This window comes from Acipenser ruthenus, chromosome 6, assembly GCF_902713425.1.
Source record: "Acipenser ruthenus chromosome 6, fAciRut3.2 maternal haplotype, whole genome shotgun sequence".
Lineage (NCBI taxonomy): Eukaryota > Metazoa > Chordata > Actinopteri > Acipenseriformes > Acipenseridae > Acipenser > Acipenser ruthenus.
This window is the reverse complement of record NC_081194.1, coordinates 17,259,434-17,276,294: the sequence shown is the minus strand read 5'-3', so window position 1 is coordinate 17,276,294 and position 16,861 is coordinate 17,259,434. Positions and strand designations below refer to the sequence as shown.

The 16,861-nt window shown below is 35.6% G+C and overlaps 2 protein-coding genes across 8 annotated transcripts in view; both read right to left on the bottom strand.

Moving 5' to 3' along the window:
- LOC117411387 (protein THEMIS-like) overlaps nt 1-998 on the bottom strand; it is a 22,796-nt gene extending 21,798 nt beyond the window's left edge. The window contains exon 1 of the mRNA XM_034018826.3: nt 416-998. Within this exon, the coding sequence (XP_033874717.1) occupies nt 416-506 (91 nt within the window). The 5' untranslated portion in view covers nt 507-998. The remainder of the gene's footprint in view (nt 1-415) is intronic.
- A 141-nt stretch (nt 999-1,139) lies between these two features.
- The window catches only part of LOC117411386 (receptor-type tyrosine-protein phosphatase kappa), a 158,552-nt gene continuing 142,830 nt past the window's right edge, over nt 1,140-16,861 (bottom strand). For 4 of the 7 annotated variants that reach the window (XM_034018819.3, XM_034018823.3, XM_034018820.3 and 1 more), the window contains 14 exons: nt 15,865-15,952; nt 15,642-15,718; nt 14,653-14,689; nt 13,446-13,543; nt 13,084-13,200; nt 12,504-12,658; nt 12,061-12,196; nt 11,777-11,926; nt 11,408-11,581; nt 9,419-9,550; nt 8,069-8,194; nt 7,206-7,369; nt 3,032-3,167; nt 1,140-2,272 (listed from right to left, as the gene is read on the bottom strand). In XM_034018819.3, coding sequence (XP_033874710.3) covers nt 2,219-2,272; nt 3,032-3,167; nt 7,206-7,369; nt 8,069-8,194; nt 9,419-9,550; nt 11,408-11,581; nt 11,777-11,926; nt 12,061-12,196; nt 12,504-12,658; nt 13,084-13,200; nt 13,446-13,543; nt 14,653-14,689; nt 15,642-15,718; nt 15,865-15,952 — 1,644 coding nt within the window. In that variant the 3' untranslated portion in view covers nt 1,140-2,218. Of the gene's footprint in view, nt 2,273-3,031; nt 3,168-7,205; nt 7,370-8,068; nt 8,195-9,418; nt 9,551-11,407; nt 11,582-11,776; nt 11,927-12,060; nt 12,197-12,503; nt 12,659-13,083; nt 13,201-13,445; nt 13,544-14,652; nt 14,690-15,459; nt 15,478-15,641; nt 15,719-15,864; nt 15,953-16,861 lie in introns of all 7 variants that reach the window. The other 3 variants (XM_034018818.3, XM_034018822.3, XM_059025145.1) reach the window with 1 other exon arrangement.

Genomic DNA, 16,861 nt, shown 5'->3' with positions numbered 1-16,861 from the left:
TTTTTTTTTTAGAAGTATAAAAAACCACTGCAGTCACAGCTTATTTCATAGTTCACACCCAAGCATAACCACATAAATGACTAATATAAATGGTCATCTGAAGACCAAGTAACTGAACATAAACACTTACATAAGGCAGTCCACAGAGTTCAGAATCATCTGCACTTCTGTGGTATCCATTATGTTACAGTATCTTGAAATTTTCATTTAGTTTCTCCCAAAAAAAAAAAACCACTTAAAAGGTAGATATATCTCTGTATCAACTGAATCTAGATTGTTACACACACACATTTAAATTATACCTTAAAAAGGTTTGCTTATCTACTATAAGTGACTAACTGCTTACACAACACCTGTAATGAAGCTTTACAATTTAACAGTTTTACATAAACCAGAGAAAATCTTAATTTCTTACCTTGAAAATAGATCCCAGATTGAATCTGTATTATTCTAGGAAGGGTCTTTGGATCTAAAGAGTAAGTAAACTCCTGCAGTGTCAACGCCATTTTAATTGGACTTTCTGACGAGAACGTCCCATCAACAATTGTATTTCAGTAATTTAAGAATATATTTTAAATCACTTGACATCAGACAGATTATGTGTATTAGGCATTTCTATGTCATTTTTATTGAGAGTACAACTAGCATATCTTTTGTATTGTATTTTATAAGCAGTCTTTGCTGCCTTACTGCAGCTTACCCTACAAGTGAAAATGTGGGTGGAACTAATCCGGAACTTAGACAATAAACTAACCACAAAGTGATAAGCCTCAAAAAACAGACACCGAAGCACCTCCTTTGTTTCACTTGCATGATTATATTTTTCATAAACTAGTTATACTATGATAGTGTATGTACAGTAGATAAGAAAAATTAAAATGTATATCCATTAATCTTAATAAACCGCTATGGTGATTTATAAAATGCAGTCCAGTGACAAAGCTGTGTAGTTGGCATGTTTATTAATTGGTCTAGTTTTATTTCATATGCTCTCAATTACTTGATAAAAACACCAGTTTTTTGTATATTCTTTTTACAGCACATACAAACTTACTGTAATGTCCAGAATCAAGGAGCAACATACCTTACATTTACACACCACTGGCTGTTAAGTAGGGCCCTCAATAACAATAAGACAATTGGATTTCAAAATGATATTTTAATTTCAAAGTTTGCTTTGTTACATGATTGCTCAAACTCCACATATAAACTAATCGTTATCTCGTCTTGCATGCCTTATTAATGCTCTGCTTCCACCTCGATGTTTCAAGCTGTGCATTTACTCCTTTAAAATGGTACAACCCAGCAGGCTGCCGTTAATACCGTTCACATGTGTTCTCTTCCTGCTCAAAGTACAATTACATGTGTGAAAATATGACATTAAGGGAAACATATAACTTGTTTGGTCCTTTTTTTTTTTTTTTAAATAGACCTTTTGAAATCTTAATCTGCATGGATACATTTGAGAAGCATTTACACAAATTAAATCACTATAACATGTAGAGGTCTAAAAAATGTGTACTACTTTCACTAACACATACAAAAATAAACTACATAAAAACGATAGCATTTTAAATTCAGCAAATAAAATAATAAAAAAAAAAACAGAAAATGATGGTTTCTTCAGCCTTCAAATGGAATGCAAGTAAACAATAAATACAAACAATGTGCTTTATCCATATAGACATATTTACACTAAAGTCTTTGGCTTATGATTTAGATCCCCTATGAATAAAGAATGTGAACCAGCCATCATTTGACATTACAAATGCTACTAAGCCAGCACTTTCGTATAAAGAGTGCACTCATCCAAGACCACATTTTCGATAAACTAATATAGGTTATAAAAAAAGCATTAACATAGAAAACATTTTTTTTATTTTTTGCATGCATGCAACACGTTGGCTTTAGTGTTATCCTTTACAATGGCTGCACATAAAAACATTGAAACACGTAAAACAATAGTAAAGCAAATTTGACCCACGATCGGGTCTTAATCATGTGGCACCAAACACTGCTTGATACAATGTAAATACATTTACAAATGAATTACATCATTATATTTAAGATTCCCAGCATATTACGAATTATAATGCGATATTTAAAATCAAATGTCTGTCTTGAAGACAGTCTGCTTTCATTTCTTCATCCGTTGCTCTCTGCTTTCAATCTGGAACCCTGACATGTTAAAATGCCAGATGTAGTATGTTTGATCCCGTTAAGAAGACTCTAAATACTCGAGGGCCAGGTCGTAACAAAAGCGGTATTGTTCCTACACACGCACACAAAAAAAAAAAAAAAGCATGAGAGTTAAGATTAATCACACATTGCAAACGTTACAATGAAAATAAAAGGTATTATATGCCAAAAAACAAAACAAAAACAAAAAAAAACACAACAAGAAGAACTTCCAAAGCAGCTTCTTTTATACAAAATGCTTATCATTCAATGAAATAAAACTGATGCATGACAGGCTGACATGTTGCTAATTAACTACTCAGTTTGATTTTAGAAGCACCAAAACATTTGTAACCACAAGCCCGGTGCAAACGCATGGTACTGGGTTAGACCTGTGTGTGTTCTCTTTTAAAGCAGAATACTGTATATGCATTTTAAACAAACTAAAAAGGACATTTCCAAAAGACAATCCATGAAGGCTTAGCTAGAGATATTAGTATACTGAAACAGGTGGGAATAGATATTTTACAGCACTGCAGCGTATGAAGAGGATGTGGTTAGAGGGGATCTGTCTAATGCTATTTTTCTTGTCATGTTATCACAAAACAATTACGAGCAGTAAGTAGCAATGCCATACTGGTTTTCTTTTCCTGGTAAAGAAAAATTAAATAAAAAAAGTTTGTCACCGCTTTCGCTTACAAGCAAATAGGAAGCCATTTATAGCAGGTTTTTGTGGTTACTATACAACCCATTTGCTTATTTTGTAACATGACATTCAAGTTTGTAAAATACCTATAGCACCACACAACTTTTCTAAACAGTTACATTTTATGTTATTATTTCAATAACTTACTGGGCTTTCCACCATGTTCGACTTGCTGTTACGAAGACTTTTCACTGCATGGAAAACATCAACCACATTCTGCCGCTTAATCATTTCACACACAATGCTGATGGCACAGAACATTCCACTGCGTCCTCCTCCATTTCTGCAGACAAATAGATGTTAGATTTCAGTGTTATTTTGTCAATTCTATTATTTCAATGCATTACCACATCTTTGAGTTATTGACTAATAATTTCAAGTCAGAGAAGCATGTTATTCAATCTTGTTTAGAAGGATTTCTCAAAGACACTGAATGCATTTAAAATTGAGCCTTTACAGAACCTCCTGGTGTGGTTCATATTGTATTAAAAGTGTGTTTTTTTTTTTTGGAAACACTAAACTAGGACCAACTTATCCCGTTAAATCAACGGTTGGTAACCTTGGCTCTTCCAATCCATCCCACTGCAGGACTTTGTTCCAACCAGTCTTTCAAATCACCTACAGCTTAAGGTCAAGAAAACACCATTTATTGGAAAAAAAAAACGAAAACAGGGGACCCTCAAGTCTGAGGCGGTTATGTAATAGAAAACAAAACTGCCACCAGGGATGTCAATCATAGCCTTATCTAGAACTATTTTACCATATATATTACAGTGAGCAGGAACTACAACAGGAAAGGAATATAGAAAAATATAAGCTTTATTAAAAAACACCAGTCAAGTTGCTGGTAGAGTTGATGGATGGGACTGCAGGACAATGAACTGAAGAAAATATAATGTATTACTTCCAGGGTTAACCCTAGACGATGGCAGCGAAGCAGAGTTCTTCACTGTTTTTTAAAGCCCCACACAGGTGTGGCTGACAGAGGTAACTAAGGCTGTGCTCATTCGCACGTGTGAAATTGTTTCTCACATAGTAAAGGGAGAAGTAAATCTATTTGTAGTTCTGACTATCTTTTCTTAAAGTGAAACTAACCAAAGGGACACAAACATAAATGGCTAAAAAGACAATCTATCTATCTATCTATCTATATATTCTATTAACCTGCAATGGCAACCACAGATACAGGATTAAAAAAAAAAAAAAGAAATGTAAAAAATTTAATTAAATAAAAAACCACAGGACACCACTATGTTGAGTGAATCATAGAAGAAAACAGTGTGGCAATGAATGGATTAATTTTTACTGGACAACACAGATAATGGAATCTAACTAAAAATACCATTAGTTGTGTGCACCAAACATTAGCATGTACTGTATTAAAACACTATCTCAAATAGCTAGTGATATGAGTGAGAATCACATAAGTACAGCCAGTGCTTAATTTGAGCCGGATGCTGCCGGAACAGGATCCGGCACCTCTCAGATTTGACTTTTTTCATTCCGGCACCTAATTTGCCCGGATCCGGTACATCTCGCGGCATGATTTATTATTTTTTCCACTGTTTGCACTGTAAACATTCTAATAAAAGCGATCAGTTAAAGTTGCCTCTGCCTCGTTATTTAGAATCCTGGAGAACAGTTTGAACCATTAGCATTGTTTAGCCATCAGTATCAATCTAATTTAATTTAATCTTTAAAAAAAAAAAATAAATAAATGAAATAAATAAATAAATAGTCAATTGCATTTCTTGCGTGTTTTTTTCTAACATTTGGAGTCTCCCATTGTTTTTTACAACAAAAAAGAGAGGTTCGAACGAGTGGTATTTGTGGAACTAATCCGTGGTATTTATTCAGCACATAGCAAAACGCTGTTTGCCCAATTCCTCTTCTATCCAGTAAACCTTTGGGATTAGTCATGTGATCAATCACACATCGAAACACACCTATAACCGCAACATGTACATTTTATATAAACAAAGTTTAAATGTGTATATATTTAATATTTTTTAGTGTTTAACACAGAAAAATAACAACATTTAGAAAATGAATATTTAATGTGCGTATAAAATATAATAGACATTTAAGAACGTCATCCGTTAGAATGTGCAACATCCTCCTAAAAGGTCGTTGTATCGTAGCTGATACTACGTGTCACCTTGTGGACTAAGGTGAATCGCAGTCATTATTAAATTATAAAAATATTTAACCATAGTTGTAAATTGTCATGTATAACATACATTCATTCCTCAAGGTCAAATATGTAATCACAAGTTATATAATTAAGCCTTCGTACAATAACGTTACAATACCAGTAGATGTTTGTATTTATTTATTTTGGAAATGAGGTGTATATCTCAATTAATGAAATTTATAATTAAAGTTCGGGAGGAGGGTCAGACACCAATCTCCGCATCACCAAATTGAATCATTCAATTTACACATTAGCTAATTAAATTGTTAGCACTATAAATACCCTCTTCACTTATCTCTCAGTTGCGTTTTGATTTCATCGTAACCCACCACCTCCCCATCTCCACCTTTCTTAATAACAATTTTTATGTTTTATCAATGGGGGTCTCAGCCTCGTCCAGTCGGCCAGGCAGCGAACCCTCAAACCAAGTTAGGTTTGATGCCAAATGAATGTGTATATACAGCATACTTTTCTGTAAAATCGCATACTCCGCATTCTCTACAATAAATATTTGTACTAAAACATTGTGATTGGTGTTTGTCCCGAACTACTGACTTATTATTATTATTAATATTATTTAGTAATTTGGCTGACTTTACTCAAGATGACTTAGAATTATTAATCATAATGTGTGCAAAATAGTTAACTATAGACATGATTAATTTTATATGTGTATAAAAAACAAACACACATAGGCTACAACTAGTAGTGATTCATTTTATTATTTGTTTGGCAGACTTACACAAGGTTACGTACATAGTAAACTAAGAAGAACTGTAAGAAAAATAATAATTCTAGTGCACAAACTTGTAATCTGAGTTTGACAGCGTGAAGCAGCACTCTGAAGTACACACCGTCTGGATCATAGATAATATAGTTACGGTCTGGAAGATGTAACCAATGCCATTTTGGCTCACACAGAGTTCTTATCTTGCACTAAGTAAGCAGGAATTTGGATCCAACATGGCACATACGGTCTTCAGTTTCATAACACTCAATGAGCTGAGAGACAACCCGGTTTCCTTGTTACAATGAACAAATCAGCCAGACTCGAGAGGTAAGGAATCACTTTGTGACTTTTGATAGACTGGTAACTCGACTCCTGTGCGCCACGCAGCTTGTTCATAGGATTCCCATCGTTCACCTTAGTAAGTCATTCAAAAAGAACGATTCGTTCGCGAACTACACATCACTAGGGAGGACAGTGCATCCACCGACGAAGTGCCCGGAGCAGGTGCAGTTTGGACGGAGGCTCAGTTCAAGAAAAAGCAAATGTATAACCCCTGGCTTGTCATGCAGAATTCAAAGCTGGGCTGTACAACATGCAAAAAGGTAGGGAGCTTGGGTCTGGAAAAGACTGGAGGGATGAAACTAGCAAAAGAGTGGGTGGAACATACAGTACAATCCTCTGCCTCCGACGTAAAAAAACAACAAAGAGCCCTCAGAAAAAAAGGTTTTTGAACATGCCCGAACCAAGGCCCATTTAGCGGCAGCAAGCATTGTAGCCAAGGCTAAAGATGACACCTTAACACAGGTCATAGTTACATTGTCTGGCTACATTGTGTTTGTCACTTTTTTTCTCATGTGTTCCGGTACCTCAGAGCACCCCGGAACACCCCCCCTCTCACGCTCACTATGTGTTCCGGGACCTCACGATTTACAAATTAAGCACTGAGTACAGCTGTGTACCATGTATGATGCTAGTAAAAATAAAAGGGTGTTGTAAGATTGTCTGAAGGAGTTTCCATAACACTGAAAATATGAAACTGCCAGCTGAAATGGTTTATGCTATATTAGCACTTCTAGAAGTGGAAGCAAATGTTCACATCCATACAAGTTACCCTCACAGTGATGCTTAAAAAGTATTTGTTCAATATGCGATTAGACTAGTTGTACTAAATGTAATACAAAACATTTTATGATTGATAATAAGCAAATACTAAACATTAAAAATGCTTTAAAAACACATTTCCATTTTTTGTTTATTTTTTCGCAGAATGCAAGAGCTGGCACAGCACAAGTTCACTACAGTTCAGGAGTGACAAGAATAAATTTTGCTTTCAATAGCAGAAGTAATAAATGAAATCTCACAAAATGTCAATGTTCACAGGTAACAATATTACTCACAGGCAATGAATAATTGTCCGCCCTTCTCCTTCTTCACATTCCTCTTGCCATTTATCAACCTGAAGAATTAACTTCAGGAAAGATCTCTTGGATGCTGGTACTTCACGGTGAGATGCCCATCCGAGGTACTGAAACTGCCGTACCATCAGGTAACCTTCCTGTGGCTACAAGGAGCAAAGTGAATATTAGTAAACTAGGTTTGACTATAGACCAACTGGAGCCTACATGCAACATATCAACAGTAAGCAAAAGTGAAATCCAGCAGAGAGCAATTCATCTTTGTGAAATCTAAGGGTGTATATCTGGGAATACAGTGCCACTTGCTGACCAGTAGAGACTGCCTTTTTATTCAACACTAAAACATATTTTAAACCTAAAAAGGATGAAAGATCATCTGTGATAATTTACAAAGTAATAAGTATTATAAGCAAAGTTCATTTAAATATTGTGATTGTATGAGGGTAGATTCTTTCTCGCTTATATGTTGTATTCAAAGCTGGTTCAGCTGTTAAGTCCTCCTTTGGCAGATGTTTTAAATAAAGTATTTTGGTTTATAAAAGTAATCTGTCCACTCCTTGTTAATTGTGTTGCCACTGCACTTCATCATATAGCATCTTTATATGCAAAACTGTAAAAATTCATTAATCTTTAATACTCTAAGCTATTTTTCTTGTTGAGTAAAATGATGGATGAGACTGCCTTACAAAACATATTAGAGCTCTCCAAACTAATATTTAAATGCAAGACAGAAGCAAACACTGCATTTCTCAGTAAAGTTGCCTATACTATAAATACATTTGAATATGAAAGGTTTCTAAAGTGCTAAAGTGCTTGAAATTGGTTTATTAGAGGGCTTTACTTACTCTGGTAAGACTGCATATTCTGAAAAGCCGGCTTATCACGTCACAATCCATGGAACAAGACATACATTCAACTTGGATAGGCCCATATCGGAGCATTCCTTCTTCTGGCCAATACTGTGGACATCCCTTAACAGAAATAAACAAAGTCAGCATCTTAAAGCAAAGAAAGCTATTATTATTATTATTATTATTATTATTATTATTATTATTATTATTATTATTATTATTATTATTATTATTATTATTATTATTATTATTATTATTATTTAGCAGACGCCTTTATCCATGGCGACTTAGAGACTACTACTAGGGTGTGTGTGAACTATGCATGAGGTGCAGAGTCACTTACAATTACGTCTCCTCTCACTCGAAAGACGGAGCACAAGGAGGTTAAGTGACTTGCTCAGGGTCACACAATGAGTCAGTGGCTGAGGTGGGATATGGACCGGGGACCTCCTGGTTACAAGCCCTTTTCTTTAACCACCGGACCACACAGCCTCCTACAAAGCTATCTTTACTTACCACCCATTACCTTGTAAAATGTTTACGTAAAGGATTTTTTTTCATTTTCTAAGAGCATTTCTGTAAATTCAATAAAGCATGCATACAAATAGCAGACACTATTTGAGGTTTAGTTGGAGGAAAAAAATTGTAGACTGAAAAGAATAAAAGCAGCATTTACACCAGTTGGGATCTAGTAATTCATTAAGGACAAAAGGCATGTCTAACACACTGGTATTCCAGATGTGCCAGGCAATCAAAATAGTAATTTTGTTTTATCAATATTGGTGGTAGATTTTTTTTAATTTTTTTTTTTTATAAATTTAGTCATTGCCAATTTTTTTTTCTCACCAATTTAGAATGGCCAAATTTTTTTTTAAGCTCAGCTCACCGCTACCACCCCTGCACTGACTCAGGAGGGGGAAGACTAACACACACTGTCCTCCGAAGCGTGTGCCGTCAGCCGACCGCTTTTTTTCACACTGCGGACTCACCATGCAGCAACCCAAGAGCTACAGCGTCGGAGGACAACGCAACTCGGGCAGCTTACAGGCAAGCCCGCAGGTGCCCGGCCAGACTACAGGGGTCGCTGGTGCGCAGTGAGCTGAGGACACCCTGGCCGACCTAACCCTCCCTCCCCCCGGGCAACGCTCGGACAATTGTGCGCCGCCCCCTGGGAGCTCCCGTCCACGGTCGGCTGTGGAATAGCCTGGACTCGAACTCGCGATGTCCAGACTACAGAGCGCATCCTGCACTCCACGTGGAGCGCCTTTTACTGGATGCGCCACTCGGGAGTCCCGGTAGATATTTTGTAAACATTTTCTTTAATGTCTAAATAATTTTGCCTACCTGCGCAAGGTCTATCTCATTTAGCATCACCAATGAAGTGCAGCCATAGTCATAAACCAGCCTCCAGAAGTCCTTTACGGTGTTGGGCAAAGGATGTTGTGTGACGATAAAGGCAGCAGGTTGTCTATAGCTCTGAAAAAGTAGAACGAAACAATTTCACTTTGTGACTTCTGGGGAGAACAAAAATACTTTACCAAAATTAATACCCAGCTATGTAAAAGCACAAAACATTTTTCAAATGGTAAAAACAGATTAGTCAAATATGCTACAATTAACACAAAAAACATATATTATAAATACTGATGTGGTAATTAAACTGTCATGCACAAGAAATGCTTCACTAATTGGGTATTTCTTTTAAAACAAATGTACAATGGATTGTTCCCTTACCAGTCAGTTAACTACTGCCTACAGAAGCTTAATCCGAAGTATCGTACTATTTAACTAATCATTAACATGCTCTTAAAATGACCAACTTATTGCTACAAACCAAGCCCTTTTTAATATTCCCATTTTTAAGCAAAATATACAGTTTACCTGTCATTTACCTAGAACTAACTAACTTAAAATCTTGGTAATATATTTCAATGTCCACTATTACTTGGAAATTGCTCTACTTTTATGCTTAAACAAAAGGCTAGAATTTTTGATAGCTTTCATTAGTCAAGCCATGAAACAAATCCAGTTTTATTTATGTAAAAAAATAATTAAAATAATAAATTACCTGGTATTCTTCTGATGGCTTGGTTAGGAAAAGTCCAAGAGTTTGTAACGTTTATGAAAAAATGACTTTGCATTACTCGAAAAATAAAATATGTATACGATAGTACAGTGTGTGTATGTATATTAATTAATATATATATATATATATATATATATATATATATATATATATATATATATATATATATATATATATATATATATATATGAATGCTCATAGGACTCTAAGGTAAATTACTTTCTATCAATAATTTGACAAAAATGATGTCTTAAATTGAGAGTATCTATTTTGCTTTCTACTGGAAAGGTTCTTTCAGCTGGTTTTTGGGAAGTCTTACTGCTCATTCTATTTTATATATTATTGTCTTTCTAATACTGCAGGTTCTTAATGGAAAAGTGACACCAGTTTACAATAAGCTAGGTATTTATGTATTTATTTATTTAGGAGTGCCCAATTATTCTACCCCCAGTTTTCTTCCAAATTTAGAATTATTTTCCCCCTCACTGCAGAAATTCCCCACACATCATGGGAGAACTGAAGTAGCTTCAGTTACTGCTTTTACACCCAGGAACTCAAGAGTGGATCAGCAAGCTACCGGCCTCTGGAGGACAAAAAACCTGCAGGTGTCTGCCTGAGACCACTAGGCACCTGACTGCCTGGGTCAGGTGTAACGTGATGAGGAGATACATTCCTCGACAGCTGCTTGCCTAACCCGCGGGAGCACCAGAGCCAATGTGATGCTCGCTCCGGAAACCCTAGAGAAGACCGAAGACTTCACACAGCCAGGACTGACCCCGCCCTGCACACCATGTGGCTGTGCTTTTACCAGGCGAGCCTCTGGAGGACCCATTAGTGTTATTTTACTTTCCTCCATTCTGTGCAGCATCATGTTAAAGTTAAAAGTTATTCGTACTATTTCAGCCAATGAAAACACACACACACACACACACACACACACCAAGCTTAACATACAAAAAAACTAAAATTTCAAATCAAGGGAGTACAAACAAGTTACTTAAATATGTGACAACAGTATTGAATAGCTAACATAGAATACGGTTACTGCTCTAATAACTTTTAAATTCTCTTGACTGCATTGTTTTTCCCTTATAAAAACTTATGCCAAGTGCAGAAGTCATCAGTGATGTACTTCATATACAAAACAAAAAAAACCTGGATTTGTCTCTAACTTTCTATGTGGTTCCTGGTTACTTATTATTAATGATTATTTAGCAGTCATATATGATACATGGGCAGGCACTTACATCCATAAGGGCAGCATTGATGTAGTTACTACTTTCTCCATCTAAAGTGATAAGAAAAGGTAGACATCTGTCTGGAGGCAGCATATCCATGAAACGATTCTTCTCATGATTCCTGGGGAGCAAAGCAATGCTGCAGTCTTCTGGCTGGGGTTGTGGAGTTACAGAATTCAGCGTCTGTACAACAGAAAGAAAAAAAGTCAATAGAAGCGGTGAATGAATTGTGAAAGTGATTATTCATCATCTGAATACAAAGAGAATAATTAATTTGTCAATAAATGTGTGTGTGTGTGTGTGTGTGTGTGTGTGTGTGTGTGTCTGAAGCACACACCTAGAGCAATGTTACTGAGCCTGTGTCAAAAATATACTTACCTGGAATTCATCTTTTAGGTGAGAAGAGTTGCTTTGCGAGTCTATTCTAATCATATCATAGTAGGTAGCCTTGAATTCACAAGCAGGTATTGTCGTCTCTCCACACAAGCACGCTTCCAGAATTGCATCATGAATAAAAATGTACTGTTCCTGTGAAAAAAGCAAAAGATGGATTTTTCTAAAGTACCACTTTATTTTGAGAAAATATTGGCAATGGTGTTCAGACAGTCATCACAATGCTCGACATGAAAATGTGTAAAAGAAATAAATAAATAAAGCAATACCTCTGTCTGAACCATATTAATTCGTCGGGAACGCAGGGCTTTCACACAGTTGTAAATATCCACAACTCCCTCTCTCTCAGCCATGTCCAGCATGATGTCTATTACAATGTAGCAGCCAGTTCTTCCAGCTCCAGCACTAGAATAATCAAGATCAGAAACTCAGACACAGAAAGACGTACTGTGGTTCAGCTTGCAAAAATGTATGCGTGCATATGTGTAAATCAAATCAATAAATAAATAAACAAATATATAAATATAGCAGTAGGTGGTAGTTAAAACATTGCTGAAACAAAAGATGTTTGCTTCCCTGTCTACATAACCACATCCTGCATACATTTAGTTTTGGGCTTACATAAATTTTTCTGAAAAAAGAAAAAAAGAAAACATTGAACTTGTATCTATTACACAAATTAACGAATGCTGTTGCATCGTATATTTCTTACCTGCAATGAACAACAATGGGACCTGCGCTGGGTGGGTTTGACATTTTGACACGTCGTATGAATGACAGCAGGCCAGTTGCATGGTAAGGTACTCCATGGTCAGGCCAGCCAGTGAAATGAAACTGCTTCACTTCACGCATTTCATTGAAGCCTCTCTGCAAAAACATAGAAAAATATGTATACATAAAATCAGATACAAATCAACAGAATCAATTAGCTGGCCGACAGGAAGAACAAAGTAACTAATAAAATTACAGTTCTCAGAAATGGGAATTTTAAAGTTAGTATCGAAACAAGAAATCGACCATCTGATGTATTTTTTTTAATTTTTTTGGAAGTTATGTTTTGGAGCTCAGCAATCAAATTGTAATGTACTGTATCTGGTCAACTTAGGAACGGTTTACTCCTCAGTGTAAAAAATAATGTATGTTTCACCTCATCATGCTGCGTGTCTTGTTTTTAACTCTTGCGGTTCTGTTCTTTGTTTTTCCAATAAAATGTATCAACATAACTGTTTATTCGAATTGACAAGAAACTTAATTTCGCACAAATAAAAAGTAATAAATGTGCTTTTGCCTACCCTTTCCAATGTGAATGTTCGGACAACATATTCTGCAAGTGGCTCAACTTCCATGAACGTCACTTTGAAGTCTCCATATACTTCAGCATCATCTGGCCAGTACTTGTAGCATTTTACCTAAAGGAAAAAACAGCCATGTGTGTTATTGTACAAGTGATATTCAATTATTTGAAATATGGCACTTGTGTGTTTCCACTAAAATACTGAGGATTAGTTTATTAGCTTTGTCCCTGAACAAACCAAAGGAAAATGCTGAACAAAATGAAACCAAAAACATACTTTCTACATGAGGTGTGCATTTGGAGTTTTGTAATCAATAAATATTCTAGTACAATATACTACAGTACCAAAAATATACTCACACGTCCAACTTCAACCAGATTTGTAGCCATCACAACACATGCAGATTGTTCCTGCCAGATCATCCTCCAAAAATCATACACTGTTTCATGAACTGGACCTTAACAAGTGGAGAACACAAGATACAAGATGATTTTTCAGGGATGCATATAATAATTCGGAAAGGTCTTGCTTCACTCAAAAGGGCTTTATTGGTTTCACATTTTAACCCCTATAGGGGTAACGCATTTTTTTTCAGTTGAAAACACAGAACTTTCTTTATTAATCCACTGGAGATGCAGGTTTTTATAACACTGTCATATGTGGGCTTTAAGAACATAAGAAAACTGAAATCCAAGGAGGAGGCCATTCAGCCCAGTCAGTTGTCGTAGTGGATTGACATCAGAACCTTATCATGTTGGGTCTTAAAGGATCCAAGTGTTTACCCCTTATTTGTGTTAAGTGCCTCCTTCGCTCTGTCCTAAGGCTACATTTAATTTAGAACTTTGCCCTGTGATCTTGGTTTCTGTACTGCGCTTTAAGTAATGGCTTGGGTTAACTGTCAACTTTTAGGATTTTAAAGACTTCAAATCATGACCCCCTGATTCTTCTTTCTTCCAGGAAAAATAGATGATCAACAGATGTTTAAGAGCAGTTTTTCCCCAGTAGAATTAATGTGAAACCAAAACTGAATTACTATTCAAATAAGTGTGTGAGAGAGAGAGAGAGAGAGAGAGAGAGAGAGAGAGAGAGAGAGAGAGAGAGAGAGAGAGAGAGAGAGAGAGAGAGAGAGAGAGAGAGGAGAGAGAGAGAGAGAGGAGAGAGAGAGAGAGAGGAGAGAGAGAGAGAGAGAGAGAGAGAGAGAGAGAGAGAGAGAGAGAGAGAGAGAGAGAGAGGAGAGAGAGAGAGAGAGAGCGCTCTAGGTCACATGCTATTTATATTTTAATTGATTGTATGCAAGATGAATACACCTTTAAACTAATAACATTACAATTGAAACAGTAATACTTTAGGGGCTGATAAAACACAAGCCTGGCTGAAATATAGTAATCAAAAGAACTGGTGTTGACATTGGGACTGTTCTAACATGCTATAACAGTATCCTTAAGTACACGCCTTCATTTCCTTAGCAGTCAAACAAATAATACTGAACTAATGTAAAATCACACCGCAAGACCACCTTGCACTTATCAGGTAAGACATCATTGTACATATAATGCTGTTTCTTACCTTGAGTAGCGATGTAATGGCTTGGCCTTTGATATCCCTAAAATGACATTTCAGTTTAAGTGCATCATGTATTAAAATAACAAACATACAAACATATTGGTGGAAAACGAGAGCTACATTAATGATTTTCATGAACCAAGTTATTTGATGAACTACATGTAGAACAAATGTACTTTTAAATTTTTTTTTATTTTTTAAATAAATTGTCTAAATTGATAGCTTTTATTACATGTAATTGTAACATGTTTATATCTTCGTTTATACTTTCACTCTTTCAATAGTGCAGACCTGTATACAGATGCACAAAAGTTAATAACCTTTTTATTCTGTTTACAGTACAAGACTATGGTAGCCTGTAAAGTTACTTGACGGTTGATTTTAAGCATTTTACAGCACTGGGGAAATCAATCTTGGATTGCATCTGTTACTATCCTAAGAAAAATAATCCTACAAATAATTGGTTGATGCAATCCTGGGGGATTCCCTGGGCTATAAATGGCTCTAGAAAGATCTATTGTGGTGGGGTTTTTTTTGCGGAATATATGTGTATTAAATACATTCACCCATTGAGGCTAGAATATGTGAACCAATTTAATTTCCCTCTATTATGGTAAACATCAAAATAAGGACAATGTCTTCCATGACAAGTTTATTACAGTACTACAATGAGTGGAAATGTATACGGGCATGAAATGGAGAAGAAAAAAAAAAAGTCACAAACTATTACAGATGATGTTAGAGTTTTAACACAACTAAAAAGTACCACAATACAATGTAGTGTAGTTGTTCACCTATAGTGATACTTACATCCCTGTACAGCCATATCTACAGCCCAAATCAAAGCCAGGTGTGAAAGAAAGCACAACAATGTCAGTGAATCCAAGCACTTCGAACAAGTAAAAAAATAAAAGAAGCTGTATTCAACTTTGAGACAACCCATGCAAAAAAGTTTCACATACAGAAGCATATATGTAAAAATGCAGACTTACATCTATGTAATTGGCATTAATGTAATCAGAGGAGGGGTCGTCTTCCATAGGTTGTAAAATAACTCTGGAATGGTCATCTGAAAAAAATATTTTTGTTATAAGAAAATATTACCCAACTTGAGTATATTTTGAGAAGACCAAGATGAATCATTCCATACAAATATCCAGCAGATATTTCTCTTGTGTGCTGTCTAACTATCTATCTAGACACACACGCACTTACATGCAATTATATTTCCATAGCGATTCTTTGTTCGGTTTTGTTCCTTCTTTGCTACATCCCATGAAGCAGACTGGCCTTCAAAGAAACTCTAAACACAATGAAATTAAATAAAGATGTCATTTTTATCATCATATTTTATTTACGATTTAAATACAGAAGACTTCGGTATAAAACAAGTTTGTCGTGGTCAGATACCTATAAAATGACTTTTGTAAATATTCATGTATTTGAGAGACGACACAATGTGGCAGTACAGAGGAGGAGTTATATGCAAAGAAATTTAGCAATGAATATAATTCCATCATAATGTTATTTCACCGTAATCAAATAAAACAAACAGGACAGGCTTGTTAAAGAAACTTATAATTAGCTGAATTCAATATTTTCCATTAAATTGATATACAAGCTATTACAAAATACCAAAACAAAAAATTAAAATTAAAATAACAAATAAATCAAATAAACAGTTTCAGTGTACAAATCATTAAAAAGAGAGATGGATGCTGTATGTTTGTATTTTTGACTGCAAAAGCTATGAAGCTGCAACAGAGTTCTTGACATTTGCACTGAACAGCTAGCATGCTTACAGGAAATGCACCCCACATTTACGAGCTGTGGTCACTGATCCAACCATGAAGAGAGACAAAGCTGATCTACATGGGCTGGTACTGCAGGAAACACGGTCACTTAACAAAACCTTACAAAATAACGTCAGTTTACATATACTTGAATAGAGTACTATACATTCCTTATATTGAACTCTGTACGCATAGGCTGTTGGGAGCAAACTGGAATGCTTTCAAAAACCTTTAGGTTTGATACATTCCTGATGTGAATTAGTGACATTAGAGGGAAAAAAAAAGAATAAAAAAATAAAAGCTTCAAAATAAGATAATTACTGGTAGAAATGGTAAAAATCTACTATTCAATTATGTTGCCATCAAAAATACGGCTAAAATATGGCTGCTTTTCATTTACTTCTGAAACACTATTTAAC